Genomic DNA, 19,013 nt, shown 5'->3' with positions numbered 1-19,013 from the left:
GGGGTATCCCGTGACAGGCTGAGGCCTTTGTGCAGGAGACGGCCCCATTGTGGAAATCTGCTGATGTGACAAAGCACATCCACAGAGTCTCTTAGCCTGAACGTGGCACTTAACCCATTACGGTGTGAGATCACAAAATATGTGATCAGAGCGTTCTTAACTGAACATTCCGATGCTGATGTCACAATCACTGCTGGTGATTGAAAGCAGTGGAGTTCTAGAACACTGATTTGAGAAATCCAGAAGAAAAAAAACAACATTCCAAAAAACCTACACTTCAAAGGGTTAATGCAGTTTACCTTCCAACTCACTTTAGATGTGACCCAATCAGAAAGCCATCAGACATCGCCATTAGAGAGGCATCAGTCATGGAGGGTGTGTGTTAACCACCTGACTCAGATACTCCCCATAGATTTGAACTTTACATCAAACATATCGATCTTTGCCTTGTGCTGACAATGTCATACTGCAGACTCTAATCTCCAATCTGACCTGATCTCACCTAATTCTGATCTCGCCTTCCAGTCCGTGTCCAAAGGAGAGTAAAATTAACACCAAACTGCAGGCTTTGTGAAATAGCTATGGTTGAGAATTATGAGATAGCATTTATGTGTAATATTGAACCATATATACAACTTGCATTGTATGCTACTATGTGTGTGTGTGTGTGTGTGGGGTGTGTGATGGGGGGTGGGGGGGACACTGCAATGCTGTTCTATTCTCTTGCTGCCAGCAACGTGTTTTTGAGTGAAGATTGATTTTGAGGTGAACCATATTAGGCTACATTGATTTCAGTGATGTGCAGAACTCTTGTGTTTTGATGAACACATAGCAGAGTCTTGAAATACAAAAACTTGGCACTGTGAGCACTTTATTTCTGCATATTGCAGGAGAAAAAAAAAATAGACTCATTCATTTTACAGTCAAATCCAATGTGTTACACTGACTGTGTGACTTACATAGAGGAATCAAAGCTTCCAGCCTTTCAGAAGAGTCCAACTCATTCTGTCCTTATCAATCAATCTGCTCAATCTTTTACTCACTGTGGTGTCACGTTCCTCCTCCTGCCCTTTCGGCTTCTAAATGAGTTTGCGGGGAAAAATGAAAAAAGAGCGAACACAATATTGTGACAGTGTAACAGCGGCATCTGAACTCAGATTATTTTTTTAACGGTAGACGAACACGTCTGCGCTTTCAAATCTCAACGGCTGAGCTGCTGACTCTCCACATGTCCTCTGGCCCTGGATTGATTTGTTATATTAAACTGGATAACACAAAGAGACCGCATCGTTCGAGGAATATAAGCTATATATATATATATTATTTTTTTTTGCAACAGAATGAACTGCGACGGGCGATTCTGTTGTAATTAATTAGTTTCTTTGTACCTTCTTCGCGGCCCGCATTTGTACCTGCGTGATGAAATCCACTCCAAAAGATGGCACCGCCAGCCAAAACAAAAACGAGCTGCAGTGATTTCCCGCAGACCTGCGAGCAATGGGAAACGTAACCCTCTTGATCGCTTCTTATTCAGGGTAAAGGACAACCCACGCTGGCGTCAGTTTGAAAGGAGGCCTTTGTTGAGGCGTTGCTTGTTTCCTCGTTATTTCCCGCTCAGGGGACCTTCGGATGGGGAGGGAGCAGCCAGTGGAGATACTGACGAGCCCGGGCCTGTCCACCGCGCCGTGTTCCCGATTCCCGCTGGGATGGGAGAGCGGCATTAGTCACAAAGTCAACCTGTCATGCCCCTCCGGAACATCGCTCTCACTTGGCAAAAACTGTTCTGCCAGTTCCTCCAGGTGGCATTGTGACGTCACACATGATAACGGACGTTTGGGCTTAATTATTCAACCCTTCAAAGACTAGATATATATATATATAAATAATGTTTTTCCAAATTCAGTGTTCTAGAACTCAATTGCTTTCAGTTGCCGGTAGTGATTTTTACGTCAGCATTAGAACGTTCAGTTAAGAACATCACACATTTGTGTTTTTACACCTAAAGGTTTAAAATCCACGTAGGCCTACAGTAGCCTACTCCAGGGCTGTCAGCTGCCCAGTCAAAACGGCCTTGTTAAGTGGGTTTGTAAAAATTGCATATATAATTGGATATATATTTTATCAAATGTTATGCGAGAGATGCACGCCTTGATTCATAATTTACGTTATATTTCACATCATCGCTTGATGTTTAATTTATGTATTAACGCACACATACACAGCTTTACCCAACGTTTACATTATAAATATTGAAATGAAACAAACACGGCAGGATCACTTTACGGAATATTCAAGCTATGTCGAAAACTTATTAGCCTATGCCTTGTTCGCTGATGATGCTCACATATCAGGTGTCAGTCTCCAAGATTATTATTTTGATAGCTTGCAATGTCCACCGGATTATTCTTGAGCCACCGCACCTGTCGATCACACCTAACTGTGCAGCCTGCTGTAACCACGGCAACTCCCTTCTATAGATCAACGGTTCACCCAGAATTTGGCTTTCTCTGTGTCTCCGCTGAAACAGTGTAGGGCGTGAACAACAGAGGGATTGAATTTGTAGGTTTGGTCGGTAGTGTGAATATAACGCTCACGCTTCGCGTACGGGACAGACAGACCTACATTTGATACGGATATTGATGCTAGCCTACTTGGGTTTGTGACTGGCTGGATTTTGCCCTCAGCGATAGAGGTAGGGATGAAGGGAGATTGGAAGTCGTTTGCTCACAGTCACTTCGAGCTCCTCCCAGCGTGGCAGGCGCCGTTCAGCAGCATCACATTTGTTCAATGAAAGCGAGAGGGCACGAGAGAAAACAACGGTTTCCACTCTAACCAACTGCCATATCAACGCCACTTTTGCCTTCGCCAAGGTAGGCAATCGCGCCTTTTTTCCGTATGAGTGCTCGTCAATGCTCTAATGTTTTTTTGTTTGTTTTGTTTTTGTTTTTTTCCATGACGGTACATTTAGCGAACAATTTTCCATACAGGTGACTGAATATTTTACTTATAAAACACACCCTTTCGCGAGCGATAATGCAATTTAACAGCATGTTTCTGTGGCAAATCTGCCACATTTAACGCCATGATTGACAACGTTTACACTGCACGTAAATATTCACATATGTAAGTCAAGTTTATGTATTCTTGACGCTCTCCCCAATCTTGATTTTACTTGGTAAAACCAATGGTGAGCAGGCTATATCAGTTTACAAATGTTATTTTAGACACAGCAGACAGAAAAAAATAATTGTTATAAACATATGGCGGTGTTGAAACGTAGCCTAATCAACAACTATAGACAAAGATGATAACAAATCATATATCGAATATCGTTGGCTAATAATGACAATAGCCGATATATATATATTCATAAGATACAAAATGATTGTTCGTTGCGTTTTAAAATGAATGTTACTGAAAACGCCATTATAGGTTAGAACAGGTAAGCATAAATGCTTTTTCAAAAAGCATTATATTAGTGATTTACACAGTAATTTAAAATATAACAATATTATTGCGACCAGAGACTACATAGGCTACATTTTGCTCCCAGAATGGAAAAATGAATGTATTAAATGTCAAGAGTTTGTGGACATTGGTTATTATTGTTTTTACATTTTAGTTTAGCCAACTTGGTCAGATCTAAAGTATTTATGCGAGTGGTGTTTATGCGTTCAGTGCATGGGTAACTTTCTGTGCTTTATTCGTAAATACCCAAGAATGTAGCCTACACATCGCGCACGCTTGTTATAGATCGCATTAGTAATCGCGTTTTTCCACGACGCGTCTGGTAAACCATAATGCATTCTCCGCACGTTACATTTCGATAAAATATGTTTTATGTAAACGCCCTCGTAGCCATCAATATTTTTTCTCTTGTATCCTTGTATCGCAATACATACAACCTCTCCTTAGATTCATTGTTTTTTTTTCCGTCACACGTTGCTGTTTTCAGGTGAAATAGAGACTAACATTAACAGGTGTTCTTTTAAGAGAACAGACACACGGAAGCCGAATTATGCTAGACGAAGTTACTTTGTCAATTTGAGACTGGGGTGGCAAATCATTTTTGCGCCTATAATTCACATTAGGCACGTCAAACAAAGCGTCGGATGTGACCGGTGGGCTATACCGTTTGAATAGGACTGCAAGCATTTGCAATTTGCATAGACTATATGCGTATCTTTAAATCTGAGTTTATTTTTTTAAATGATTGAAGCACGCGCGCGCGCGCGCGCACACACACACAGTATATAATATAGTTTGGGATTTTAAGAAATTACAGCATTCTTTTCGGTAACTTGGTCCATTCCACGAAAGGATACTAGAAGCAGACTAAATATTTCATTTTGCATACTGTGCCCGCGTTTGCGGGTAAGTGTGAACATACAATTAGGTCAGGGGATATTCCGTTGCAGTCGTGGAAACAAGAGGGCGGTTATAGACTAGAGAAGCTAAATATGATGGCCGATTTGCGTTAGGTGGCACTTTCGTTTTATGCTGACGCATGTACGTGTCCTAAGGCAAAAAGAAAAACGCCTTAGGGCTTGAAAACATTAAATGCCTTCAGTCTTTGCAAAGGTCATCACCCTTTGGGAGGTGCGCTCCTGGTGCTAGTGTAGCCACATTGGGCAAATAGCAATGTGAAGCAACGCCGACCTTGTGTTGACACGACGTCTAATGGTATAGCCTACTAGGTTTTTTGTTTTTTTTGTTTTTTTTACACCAGAATTGGGTGTCTCTTAATCTAAACCACCAGATATCCCACGCTACGTCACATTTGTCACCTTTTCACGGCAGTTTTCTTACACGGTGAATTTTCTTAACGCCGTTTTGATAAAACTCAGGCTGTTTGGAAACCAATAGCCCTCATTAGAGTATTTGGTAAGCCCAGACACGGTATGGTAACGTGATGAAATACTATCGGGTAAAGAGAAAAGCCTTACTAGATATTTATTGCCAAAGTCATATTTAATAGTTCAAGAATCCTTAAGGGTGATAATAAAAATATTTCCCCAAAAGATCCTGGCCATAAACCTACTAAAATACAGGCCACTTGTTAGTGTGCATTTTCATCTTACACTCAGAAATCAGCGTCTGAGCTCTAACGAGCAGCTGTTAGCATTGTTCCCTAATGAATGCGCACTATATTTATGCATCTGGGCTTATGCAGTGGGCTACCTCTGAAAACTACACTGTAAAATGTCCAGTGTTAATTCAACTCTTAACAGTGTTAAATCAACCCTTAACAGATTATATTTGGTCCCACATTACAGAGTGGGACCAGATGTTATCTTTTAAGAGTTGAAATAACACTGTTAGAGTTGAATTAACACTGGACATTTATTTTACCGTGTACTGAAGACTCTCTTCTGGCAAAGAGTTGAGTCTCATGTTTCAACTGAGTGGGCCACCATGTTATTACACGTGGAACATTTTCACCATTTTGACTGGTAATGTGCTCCATCACCACAATATTGCTCAGTCTGTCACAAGGACTGCTTTGAAGAGAGCAGTCTGCAAGGGCCCAGAACAGGTGAATGGCCTCGCCAAATTAAGTGCAGGAAAGGACCAGATGTTATGAATGTTAAATGAGTTTGTAATTCTAAAGACGTTGATATTGATTGCGGGTGACTGTGGACTGACCAGTGCCTTGGTCAGGGCTCTTTGTCCGGTTATGCGATGTGGCCTGCTTCCCCTTCTCCTCAGCAGGGGGTAGTATGAGGAAGCCATTTCCTGCACCTGGCCCCTGAACACACCCAGGATCCTCTGACATTTTAAAATGGACAGCAGCAGCACCATGCCTCCTCGCCTGTGGTAAATTCAGAGTCCTTCTCTCTCTCTCTCTCTTTCTCTTTCTCTCTCCCTCTCTCTCTCTCTCACTCTCTCTCTCTCCACTTCTGCCTCTTTCTCTCTGTCTGTATCTCTCGGTCTCTCTCTTTCTATCTGTCCCTGCCTCTCTCCCCATCTCTCTCCCTCTCCATCTCCATCTCCCTGTCACTCTCTCTCTCTTTCTGTCTGTCTTTCTCTCTCCCTCTCTCTCTCTCTCTCTCTCTGTCTGTCTGTCTCTCTCTCTCTGTCTCTCTGTCTGTCCCTGTCCCTCTCTCTCTCTCCCCCCCCCCCCCCCCTGGCGGTTGAAGAGGACAGCCGGCCCGGTGCACACTCATGGGTCTGAAGCTCCGCGCGGCGGACGCGGCGGCCGTCGGCTCCGTGCCGGAAGAGGGCCGCGGCGGCGGGCGGCCTCGGAAGCGGCCCGTCCGCAGGAAGCTGAGGCCGGCGCGGGTGCTGTGCTTCCTCCTCGTCCTCCTCGCCGCCAGCGCCGTTGTCTCCCTCGGCGCCCTGACGTGGGTCGCCGGGGGGGACCCTCCGCCCGGGGACGGGCGCGAGCCGGGACCCGCCCCCGGCCGGTCGCTCCTCTCGGCCGATCGGGACGAGTCGAGCGGCGGCTCCACCGGCGGCCCGCCGACGGCGCTGAGGTGGTCGAGCGGCAGCGGCGGCGGCGGCGGCAACGGCAGCTTCGAGATGCAGGGGGACTACCCGAGCGACCTGTTCAGCCTGGAGGAGCGGCGGAGGGGCGCGGTGGCCCTCCACATGTTCGGCATGCTCTACATGTTCATCGCCCTGGCCATCGTGTGCGACGAGTTCTTCGTCCCCGCGCTCACCGTCATCACCGAGAAGCTGGAGCTGATGGACGACGTGGCGGGCGCCACCTTCATGGCGGCCGGCGGCTCCGCCCCGGAGCTCTTCACCTCCGTCATCGGCGTCTTCATCTCCCACAGCAACGTGGGCATCGGCACCATCGTGGGCTCCGCCGTCTTCAACATCCTCTTCGTCATCGGCATGTGCGCCATCTTCTCCCGCGAGATCCTCAACCTCACCTGGTGGCCGCTCTTCCGAGACGTGTCGTTCTACATCGTGGGCCTGATCCTCCTCATCGTCTTCTTCCTGGACAACAAGATCACGTGCTGGGAGAGCATGGGCCTGCTGCTGTGCTACTCCAGCTACGTCACCTTCATGAAGTTCAACACCAGCATGGAGAGCTTCATTAAGACCCTCCTGAACCGCAACCAGGTGGACGAGGTGGAGGCCATGCCCAAGGTGAGCCCTCCCGGTCTTTTTTATTCGCCCTCTTTTGTTTTTTTTGTGTTTAACCCTCTTCAAGTCTGGCATCGTTGCTCTGACACACTTGCCACCGTGCCCTAAATGAGCATGACTGTCAAAGAAGGTCAACTGAAGATTTTGTGTATCAGGCAGATAACCAAAAATTATTATTATTATTGGGTTGCCTTGTCCTGATTGGCCGAAACATGTCACATGGTCCGGAACCCTTGAATTGGCAGCACAGTTGTCCTTAATGCTGGCTGAGGTAAGGCGCAGCCTGGCTGTGCCCTAAGCCTCAGGATTCTGCTTAGCACACAATGGAAGGCTTCTGCCATGGCCAATCCTGATAGCTGGCACTGGGGGAAGGGATAACAGATTCAGAGCCTATTTTAGACGGCCAGACACGACCTCTTAGCAGCACACACCGCCCTCAGTAGACGAGAGGAAACCAAATACATTAAGGAGTTTTCTGATTCAGTTTTGTTTGGTCCAGGTACTTTAGCAGTGCATCTTCATTTCTAGTAACAAAATCATTCCTTGATTATTAAAGTAACTGGACTGATTGAATGCGCAGACTGTGATTAGCCATTTAGCGACGTTTCCTGTGAACGGTGATGTTAGGCTGAAAACGTTAATGGAAATTAAAGCCAACTACTGGCTTGTAGCTGATTCGCTGGTATGGATAAAAAGCGGAATTTAAGAAAACAATATTTTAAATCACTATCCCCTCCTATTGCCCCTTATATTTCACTACCTGTGCTCTTGTGGCCGGACGGGATGAGCAGAGGGCCCAGTGTTTTTTGGGCAGTTGGGTTTTTTTCCGATTTGTTCCTCCCTGATATCTGAGTCTGGGGAGGAAGTCTCAGGGGGCTCCCCGCTGGCTCGGCGCTGTCTCGCGGTCGGCTGGTCTCGGTCTCGGTCTCCCCGCGGACGAGACGCCCGGCCGACGATGAGGCAGTCCAGCGTGCGCATGGCACCTCTTTCAAACGGCTGCCATGCTTTCACGACGGTGTCTGATTCACAAACGGTGTCTGTTTCCGACTCGTCGACCGAATCACGAAAACACGCGTTGGTCAGCGAGACGGAAACAGAGACACCGTTTCTCAGCGCGGGACCACCTGAGACCTGGACTCAGTCACACCGCAGTGCAGTCTTAAGTGAAGGACTTGAGCACGTTTTTTTTTTTTATCTTAAGCACATCTTTGTGACTTCAGGACTGGCTGAAACCTCTTAATTATCAGTAACAGTGTTAGTAATTTGCAAGGTTAGTACAATAAGTGAAAGATGTGAACCGTATTTTTGTAGACTGGCTTGTGAGTTTGGTGTTAAGTAAAATAGATGCTATTAATAGTACTCAATATAATTATTGTTATTAGTAAGATCTTAATATGACTCATTTTTTTTTAGCGAGTCTTTCTTTTATGTGCAGTTTTGATTCTTGTAAGGCTTATGTGTTGGGTGCTGAGGGTATGTTGGTTGAAAGGCTTGAATTGCTATCCTTGCTACATTAAACCCAGGTTAGATATAAACTGTGAGAATAGTTGAGAACAGCCTGGTGAGTTTAAATTTTTTTTATTTTTTTTTTAAACACGAGCATTTTACAGAGTAAAGCCGACACAACCCTCATCAAAACGACGGTTTACACATCAAATGGCTGTTTCAACAACAAATGAGTTGAGGGTTTGTTCGTTAGATCCCTCTCATAATTAAACTCCGGACTCTCGTAATTAAATTCCGTAATTGACGAGCCCAATCTCTCTGAGGCCGCAGCCGGCAGTAACAGCTGCTGTGAAGCCGCGTAAATTTCCGCGGAATAAAATTACGCGCGAACAAAGCGTTCCGAAAGCGTCTTGCTCGCGGATCACTTTTTGATCTGAAGTGGTCTTAAAGCCACAGCTGCACAAGGCCGCGTGGAAAACACAAGTCGATGTGACGTGTATTGCTCGGTTTACTGTATGTACCTGTGTTGAAACCCTTGGGTAATGTTCCATTACCGCGCTGTCCAATTCACACAATATTAAATTAATTTAATTTTTTTTGGTTTTTTTTTGTTTTGCTTTAACCTTTTTATTTTATTTTACATTTGTTTAAAGAAAATTGCAGCAATGATGTCTGTGTAAAAGATACGATGCAGAATATTTGCAGCTAATTGTCCCAATATCCACCATATTTATTTATTTTCCAATGAGCTTTAATCCCTTATTGGCTGCGAATGGTTTTACAATATTTTGAAAGTCGGTCAACACATCGTCAAAATTTACATAGGAGAATTAACAAAACATAGATGTGTATACATTTCATATGGGGGTATTACAACGTGGAACATTTGACATGAACAAACTTAGTTGCCAGACAACAGTTAGAAAGCTTATACAGTGCAGGTTTTATAGTTTCTTAAATATTATTAATTTATTATGCATTGTGAAGTCTAACCTCCCATAATTCCCTGGGTGCCCACTAATGTGTTGATGCCAACAAATGCCTGGGATTTATTATGAATGTTATGAAATGTATATTGGCAGCAATTGCAATTAAATATAAAACCTCCCATAGTCAGACATTTTATAATCACATTTTAAATGTGGGCTTAAACTTCATTCTCACAAATTAACCTCCTTTTTCTCAGAAGTATGCTTGCTGTATTTACTGTGAACATATTAGTGGGGAAGTCGCAGAAAACTCAGGGAAACGTCGCAAAGGCGTTCATGGTGAAAACCCGGCTTCATTTGGTTGAAAAGTGAAAGTTTTCTTGCCGACTGGGACATAGCCAGGCTATGGTTGTCATAACCTGAGCTATACTGGGGTTAACCCTGTCCGTTTACATCAAAATGTCTGTCAGCCTAGATTTCGGCCCTTACTTGACGTCTAGATTCTGCCTTTCTGCTCACTGGGTTTATACTATATAAAATAATAAACCGCTAAATACTCTTAAAATATAATTTAAAAGAAACAAATAAATATGCTTTGAAGATCAGTATTACCCCCCTAATCGTCATGCGCGAAATCCTTGTCTATCAAAGTTCACTGCTGTATGAAGGGGGCAATTGATCCGTCTTTAAAACACAAGCTGAAATGGCCCTGTGATGCGGTAGTATTTATTTAAAGAATGTGAAATCTGGTTTTTCGTTTTAAAAGAGGCGAATGAGAGAAAAGACACGTCCGATAAAAACACGCCTGAGCTCCAGAATGAGCCGTTTATTTCCGAGTCTCGGAAGCTCTCGTGTTCTTTAGTGGGTTTTTACTTTTTTTTTTTTTAAAAGAGGGAAATACTTGTGTCGGTTCAAGTTAAGATAAATTGAACAGATCCATGTTCTGCTATGAGCAAGGGAATCCCAGGATTTTGGGTAGACGAGGCGATGCCATATTTATTAATACTGTATGGGCCTCCCTCGTGGAAAATCAGGGAAGCACAAATTTCCAGAAAAATGAACTGCATTAAAAACTTCTTTTTCAAAATGTTTATATTTTTCCAAGAAAAATGTAGTAGCTAATTGCATTTTAGTTAAATAATTACTATACACCAGACACAATTACTGTTTTTGAATCTGCATTTTATGTACCCAGCAAACCCAAAACAATCTCATAATGTTGCTAACACTGGCAAAACATTCCAGTAACATTTCGAGAACATTTCGAGTTCTCCGGACACTCGTTTGTGAACAGAATTGGTGTCTTTCTTTTTTTTTTCTTCTCAAAAATTGTCCAACCAATTGTGTTCTTTCTCCTGTACAGTTGGAGTCTTCTGCATTGCTAACCAATGCAAGCTACACCCCCCCCGGAGAGCAGGTGAACTAGCTTGGTGTTCAATGTGCTCATCAGACCATAGCTTTCTGTCACTTTCTTTTATGGACAAACCTCAGGGGCGTGTACTGCACTGGCTTTACCTTGTTTATTGTTTACCTTTTAATGCGGCCTACGGGGGAAAATGGCCGCCCTCATGATCTAGTCAATTAAGAGGAGATCAAACGAGAGTAAATTGAATGTGAGTTTGGAGATATCCCAGCAGGCAGTGCTTTAAAGACTGAACGGACAACCGGTTGTAGCATTATTTATAACAAGCGAATATTGAAACCTAATAAATTTCCAAAAATGGAATCCAGGTATAAACCGAAGCATGGATGCTAAAGTGGATAAGGTGAAGTATATCATTGTCGGCTATCGACAAACACAAAACAAAAATGTTTGATAGATATGTGAAATATGATTCTGAAACGTTCCGTCAGTTTTCCTATAGTGTATCAGCTAGCATAACCCATAAAATGAAGTTGGGCAGGCCAATTACATATAGTTTCAATATGAAAAAGTGGGCTTATTATGTCTTTTGCAGCTCATATCTGTAATGGTTTACAGCTTTTAAACAGTTAAGCAGTTTAAAAAAAAACTTTTAGCATTTTGTTGTTTTGAAGCATTACAAGGTCGTCACAGATATCTGCAGATATTTTCTAATATGCAAATAAACTGACTTGAGAAATGCCAGCCAGATTCACTGGTCAGGATGCCGGTCACGAATAACCCTTGGGGTGTACATTTCTTTTTTTTTGCTTTTTCAACATTTTTTACGTTGTTCATCTGTTTGTGGGTGTGAAAAAGAGAATGATAGCTGGAACGTTTAAAAACACAGTCGATAAACACAGGGTGAGAGTTTTTTTTTTCTTTTTTTTTTGGTCGATTCACAGTTAGAGATTCTCCCAAGGCTTTCGCTTGATAGCGCTGTGTGACAGCATGCTCTGCGGGAGCACTGACAATCGATTCACTTCGCCGTCTTGCTTTCAAAGCCTTGAATTTATGTTCTTCTCTTTTTTTTTTGGTCTGCCTGCCATTTCAGAACTCTGCTTTTTGTTGTTGTTGTTGTTCTTGTTGTTTTTTTTTTTCTTGCTTTGATAGCAACTTCTGCTGAATTTCAAAAAAAAAAAAAAAAAAAATGCGACAGCCATTTACGTATAACGCAGAATTCCATTGTTGGCCACCATTCGGGTGGGTTTAGACAACGTCTGTGCGGCAGATCACACAATAAAGCGTGCTGTCTACAGGTGTGCTCCACAGGCCTTTTTACTGCCAATATTCCAGGGCCTAGAACAACCTAAGATGTCCTCCACATCTCATAGAAAAAGGCTAATTCCTCTCCTCTGTTCTGTCTCGCCAAATTTAAGCTAGGCTCACTTCTGCATTGTTACACAACAATTGGATTTTTCATTAAAATTCCCCACAAGTAAGAAACTGAAACATTTGTTTAGATAAATTACACAAAAATAAGGAAAAGACTGACTGCAGTTTGGCTGAATGGAGACCTTAGTCCAGTGGATCATAGAGCTGAAAGATAATTATACTATTACAGGTGAATGGCAGTCTAGGGGAAACGCACAAGAGGCATTTCACGTATACAGCACGTTTTAGTAATCGAACCTTGGGCCTGGTATAAATTAACCAACATACCCAATGTTTTAATGTGTACAGAGTTTACACACACTAACGCTATTATTGTTTGTGGAAATGTTGTTTTGCTTTCACTGAGAAAACACCAATGCCTGTTATTATCTATAGCTGAGAGTTTGTTTTTGTTTTGTGATTATAGGGGCAGTGAAAGCTTTGATTAAATCTAGACATGTTAAAAAGTACTCGTGACAAAATATCTAATGGGACCAGGCTTTTCTTTTGTAGTTTACTTGTAAAAAAAGATAATCCTGTCCCCAAGTTGACAGGATCTGGTGGTTCAAATCTGGTGGTTTTATCTTCTTATAAAGCATAAAGAGGCGAGAGCAAGTACAACCCCCTGTGTGGCAGTGGATGCGCCATACCGTAGAAACAGAAGCTAACTGCTACCAGCTGGAACCCCATGCAATTTGAATCATGGAGGACCGAAAGTACCATAGATGCATAGACGGTTATCTAGTGCGCCAACACGATCTATGGTTCTGCTATGCACTGTCAAGCTTTTATCAGACAAGTGTCGGAAGGGAGCTATTGCTTCGCTTTGAAGCCGTCTGTCTGGAGATACTTCTAGCATTTCCTGTGACATAACAGGGCTCAGGTGAATCACTGAAAAAGCCCCAAATCTCATTATTGGACCCATACCAAGACATACTGTATGTCACCGATTTCAGATTTAAGACCAATATAAGATCCAGTAACCTCACGCAGTGGCTAAGCTGTTAACAAAGGCTATTTAGCAGGTGCAGCGTTCTCTGTGTGACACATTGTATTTATGGAAGAGGAGGTGTGCTGGCAGCATTGCATATCAGCGCAGTTGTCATTTGACCTCCGGCAGAGTGAGAGCGCTTGATTATTCTGAGGCCGTAATCCCGCTTAATACCCTATTAACTACTCATGAGCTCCAGTGTCAATGATGTAATATGGAGTCTTACGTGTGACACTCCTCTCGCATGAACTCGCACCGCTGACACTTATCTGATGGGGGAGAGAGAGAGAGAGAGGGAGGGAGAGAGGGGGAGGGAGGGAGAGAGGGAGGGAGAGAGAGAGAGGGGAAGAGAGAGAGGGGCGCAGAGAGAGGGAGAGAGAGACAGAGAGAGGAAGAGAGAGAGGGGCGCAGAGAGAGGGAGAAAGAGAGAGGGAGGAAGAGAGAGGGGGGAAGAGATAGGGAGAGAGAGAGAGAGCGAGAGAGATAGATGCCCTCCTTCTCAGACTTGTGTGTGTGTGTGTGTGTTTGTATGGCTGTTTGTGGGGTGTTGTGTATCCGTTTGTGTGTTTATGTCTGTATGTGTGTTGTGCCTGTGTGTTTGTGTCTGTGTGTCTGTATGTGTGTGTGTTCGTGCATGTGTGTGCGTGCGTGCGTGTGTGTACATGCATGTGTGTGTATGCGTGTGTGTGTGAATTTGCATGTGTGCGCACGCATGTGTGTGTGTGTGTGTGCGTGCGTGTGTGTTGGTAAGTACTTCTTGTTGCATTTGCATGTATTTGTACGGCAGACATGGGGTGTGGTGGGTGTGGCGTGAGAGTGTGTGTGGAGGGTGAAAGTAGCATTAGATGGTAGACTGAATGTATGCCTGAGAGACAATGAAACTGTTAACTTTAAAATAATGTGCAGACAGTGAGAGATGGTGAGAGATGGTGAGAGATGGTGTTGCCTACTGAGATCCTGTCAACAGTGTCAACTGATTAGCAGAGGCATCCTGTTTGAATACCTTCATTCAGCACGAACTGTGTGCCCAAGGAGGTGTTTTTTAATCCGCAAGCTTTTTTCTCCCATGGAGAGTATGTTCGTGTCGATCAGATATTTTCAGTTGAACTGCCCCATACCGTAGCGGAGATAAAGAATTAAGTGGATTCATGTGTTCATTTCTGGACCCACGGATGTGTTATGTTAGCTTCAGCCCAAACAACACGCCTCATTATTTTGTGGACCTGTGCAGGTTCACTCCAACCCAATCAATAGCAAACGAAATAGTGAGCAATTAATGAGCAGCCAATCAGATGTCAGCTGGTGACCTATGGGGGGGCAGAATCAGAGGTCACTCCCGGAATGGGAAATCACAGTCCTAAATGCGGTTATCTCTTCCCATTAATCTGCTTAGAGATCTCTAGCTCAGAGGATTACAAGAGCCAAACGAGCCTGCCACTTGCCCTTGCACTGCTGCTGCTGCAACAAAAAAAAACAAAAAAAAAAAACTAATTAAGGGAGAGATTGCCTTTCTTTCATTTCTTTACCTGGTGGTCATGGCTCTTTACAGGTGTGGTTTTACACAGCTTGCTTGTATGATAATAAGGCAGAAGGACTGGAATCGTTGCTCGTATTTGGTGCTGATAAATTATCTGCTCTGGGGAGAAAACACATCTTGATTATTCATGGATTTATTTGTACTGAAATGTGTTTACCCAGGTGGATCACAAAGCTGAAAATAAGAGGCAAGAATAACTATCTTTTTGAAAACGTGTTGTTTTCTTGTGAAAACTCATTCTCAGAAACAACAAGTTGCAGCACATCAGCAAAACCGGACGTACATAAGCTGGCCACACAGGTAGTTTGGGCCAGTAAGAAATCTGATGCACAAGTTAAACCACACTACTTATCACTTTGAAAAGCAGTTTTAAAAAAACGTTTTTTAAAAGTTCTAAATCAGTGTTCTAGAACTCTAGAACTGTTTTCCAGTAGTGATTCTTACATGAGAAACAGAATGTTCAGTTAAGAACATTCTAGAATGTTAGACTGTTCAGTTTAGAACATTCTAGAATGTTAGAATGGTCAGTTAAGGACATTCTAGAATATTAGATGGTTCTGTTCAGAACATTCTAGAATGTTAGAATGTTCTGTTAAGAACCTTCTAATCACATATTTGTGATCTCATGCTTTAAAGCCTTAACGTCATTCATAGCATCTGTGGTGCATTCAGTGCTAAGCTGGTTGTATCAGCAGCAGTGCTGGGGTATTTTGGGGTATTTTTATTTCCCCTGGGGGGCTTGTTGTTTACCTCACTGTTTGGGGGGATAAGGGAGGTAAATGTGGAATGAATGCACTGTAATGGGAAGCCGGCTCCAACCTCCATGGCTCCAGCGATGCGACCGCGGTCGAAGCGATCGTCCGTAATGGGTCTAGTGCGGTTGACCGCATGCAGCCTGGGTTTTAGCGACCGTGTGGTTTTCCCTGGAGGCAGACTGTGTGGAAGAGAGAGACAAAACAAATGTAGAAAATTCAGAAGAAATCCAGGCCTGACCCCCCCCCCCACAAAGCACACAAGTGAGATAAAACTCCCCGATGGGAAGAAATCTCAGGAGGAACCCGGCTACAGAGGGGGAGCCCGACCTCCACTGGCCGGCCTGATGCGAAGTAGCGGTAGAATGGATGGTAACTGAATCGTAATAGAGGATCTATCACAGCAAATAAGAACCCCAACATGGGACAAGTTCCACACACTGGCTGAGTACGAGATGCGCAGAGAACTGTGAAGGGTCTGCCGCTGCGGACGGGCAGTGCGTGAGGCTTCGAGGGTGTGGGGGAGAGGGGGGGTGTAGCTTGTGTTTTTTTTGGGGGGGGTGTGCTTCAGGCTTGTTTCTCTGTGTTTTGGGGCCTTTTCTAAGAGGGCCTCTCCAGACCTCAGAAGCTTCCCGGTCCTTCAACCTCTTTTTGAGAGTCTTCCTCTGCCCTTCGGCCTGTTGTTGAGAGTCTTCCTCGGTCCTTCAGCCTGTTTTTGAGAGTCTTCCTCAGCCCTTCACCCTGTTTTTGAGAGTCTTCCTCGGCCCTTCACCCTGTTTTTGAGAGTCTTCCTCGGCCCTTCGGCCTGTTTGTTGAGAGTCTTCCTCTGCCCTTCGCCCTGTTTCTGAGAGTCTTCCTCTGCCCTTCGGCCGCCGGGCACATCCCTCAGGCTGACAGCGGCCGCCCCTCAGCTCTGCGTGTGCCCTGGTTCTGAGGAGGCTCATTACTCAGCTCAGGGCATTAGCATCATAAATTGCGCTGTTATTCCTCACGACACTGATGAATTAAAATGGCCCCCGTGTGCATTCAGGGCTGTGCTCTGCTCTGAGCTAGCACGGCGAGGCTCTGTAATGTCTGCAGTTCATCTGTCTGGTGTGCTGCTCGTAGTGTACTCTCATTTTAATGCCATTCTCCGTAAACATTGGGTTTGTGTGTGTGTGTGAGTATGTGTGTGCGTGTGTGTGTGTGTGAGAGAGTATGTGTGTGGGTGGGTGTGAAAGAGTGCGTGTGTGTGAGAGAGAGTGAGTTTGTGTGTGTGAGAGAGAGAGAGAGAGAGAGTAAGTGTGAGTATGTGTGTGAGAGAGAGTGAGTTTATGTGTGTATGCGTGTGTGTGTGTGTGAGAGAGAGTGTGTGTGTGAGAGAGAGGTTTTGTCTGGGGGCTGTTATTGAATGTGTAGTCATACATTCCCAATTGGTGGGCAGGAGTCAATGGTAATAAAAAACATATTAAAGATAAACTGTAAAGTCAAAATTAATATTACAAAGTATATAAAGTCCACATAAGGACATGCGACTGAACATTCAGTGCTGTGTCCTTCGAGCCCTACCTGCCTACTCAGTTAATGGAAGGAAAGGTTGGATGGTTTTTCCCCCCCCAAACGCAGTGTTTATATGAGAAGTGAATCATGCTCTGTTTACAACTACTGCCGTTTCAGTGCGTCACATGGGTAGGTCTACATTTTGTTTCCAGACACGGTTTCCTCTGCCAGGAAAAGGATTTATAATCAAATAATTTTAGCGTTGCTGATCAAAGCGAAGCAGGAGAGCAGACAGAATTCATTACCGTCTTCCTCCCCGGGGGGTCGTGAGTTTCAGTCACCTGCGAGTCCACAGAACCCCCGCCCACCTCCCCCCGAGCCTCCCACCTCCCCTCCAGAGATTCTGTGTCTGTCAGAAATAGTCTGAGCTAATGCTTTGTCTACATAATGGAGGAGTCGCTGTTATTCTCTGTGGGTTTGAACATATTTTGCACACTTATTTTCAAAAGTTGAAAGCGGTTGGAAGCTTTGACGCACCGCAGTATATGTCATCATCCGTTCGCTGTTCGCTATCCAGTTAGAAAGGGTTCAGGAGGCCCATGCCATTTACAACACGGGTAAACAAATTTGCAGACTATAGCAATGGCATCAAGCTTGTGTTATTTTACCATCCCTGTTTGTTGACTTCCCGATCTTGATTTCCTGTCAATCCTCAATATAAAATTTGGGAAGCCCTCAAATTGTTTTCAAGAGCAGACGCGTTCGCTGCGTTTTTTTAAACGGATGGAAAACGGACAGTGATAAACGCGTACGCGATTCGCACCTGCCGCCTTTCACCTGTGCGGTCCGAGTTCGTCCGCTGAGACGAACCGGCGAGCGGTGGACAGCCAGGAGCGGCCCCGCGCACGTTATCCATCACGCTCATCGTGTCTCAGCTGACAGAAAGACCTCGGGCAGCCGCTGTCCGTTCGGCTGCATGCCACTCCTTCGATGTTTATGCTCGGGCGTGTTTGAAACAGTGCACATCAGCTGTAATAAAATCACAGCCTCCGTGAGAGAGAGAAAAAATCAGGCTCCCAATAGATCTGCGGAAGCTTTACTTACTTGTTCATTAAACTGTGCTTTGCTCAGGTCAAAGCAGGACACAGCTCAGCTAAAAAATAATTTTTACTGAAGAAACATTACACTGGAGAAATGATAAATTATGTGCTGAACTACAGAGTAGAATGTCCAGTATTAATTTCTCTCTGTGAGAGAGAGAGAGAGACCAGTAGGGAACAAATGTACCACATATGGAGTTAAATTTACTGAGTGGACTGGACACTTTTCAGTGCGTCTGCTCTTAAAAAGGGGAATGCTCCGGAAGGTTCCGGAATGTTCCGGAATGTTGGCCATGCCACGCTCCAATGCTCTGCCGTTCAAAGAGTGACCTGGCGGCGTTCGTGCTTTCAGTCGCACTGCTTTGGAAATGCTGAAGACAAAGCACAAGGCGCATCAGCGCTTGTAAAAGTGTTTTCTTTGAAGCTGGTGTTTTGGGACAGTGTTCCGGATCAGGCATTCAGTCTCCCTCATTCCGCATCAGCGCTTGTACACGGGTCTCGCTTTGAAGCTGGTGTTTTTGGGAGAGTGTTCCGGGACACGCGTTGAGTCTCCCTCGAGCAGACTGCGCATTGTTATTCCGGGACAGAGGCCTGCTGCTCTCGCTTTTTTTGTATCCAGCTATTCTTCTCTCAGTCCATTTGGCTGTTTTAAATTCCTGACCTCCAAATTGGGCCGTCTGGTCTGGGGCCACAGCCTAATTATCGCCGGCCCCTCTGAGGTAATGGCGGTGTCTGCAGAAGCCTGAGCGCAGGACCGGGCTGCCGCTGGAGCCGGGGGCTCGGGGAGGAAACCGCGCTGCTCTCTTTAACGAGGGGCTCCTGAGCGAGCTCGTTAGGGGAGGAGTAAAATCATCACCGTGAGCAACCGCGGGATTATACGGCAACGGAGAAGCACAGCTGAACAGGAC

The 19,013-nt window shown here is 44.6% G+C and overlaps 1 protein-coding gene across 8 annotated transcripts in view; it reads left to right on the top strand.

Moving 5' to 3' along the window:
- Nucleotides 1–2,383: 2,383 nt before the first annotated feature.
- The window catches only part of LOC135255859 (sodium/potassium/calcium exchanger 2-like), a 58,330-nt gene continuing 41,700 nt past the window's right edge, over nt 2,384–19,013 (top strand). For 2 of the 8 annotated variants that reach the window (XM_064337586.1, XM_064337585.1), the window contains exons 1-3: nt 2,385–2,870; nt 5,710–7,098; nt 10,834–10,887. In XM_064337586.1, the coding sequence (XP_064193656.1) occupies nt 6,166–7,098; nt 10,834–10,887 (987 nt within the window). In that variant the 5' untranslated portion in view covers nt 2,385–2,870; nt 5,710–6,165. Of the gene's footprint in view, nt 2,871–5,709; nt 7,099–10,833; nt 10,888–19,013 lie in introns of all 8 variants that reach the window. The other 6 variants (XM_064337590.1, XM_064337587.1, XM_064337584.1 and 3 more) reach the window with 5 other exon arrangements.

The sequence above is a fragment of the Anguilla rostrata genome, chromosome 5 (assembly GCF_018555375.3).
Source record: "Anguilla rostrata isolate EN2019 chromosome 5, ASM1855537v3, whole genome shotgun sequence".
NCBI classification, from domain to species: Eukaryota; Metazoa; Chordata; class Actinopteri; order Anguilliformes; family Anguillidae; genus Anguilla; species Anguilla rostrata.
The sequence above is the reverse complement of the archived record's forward strand: the minus strand, read 5'-3'. Positions and strand labels throughout refer to the sequence as shown.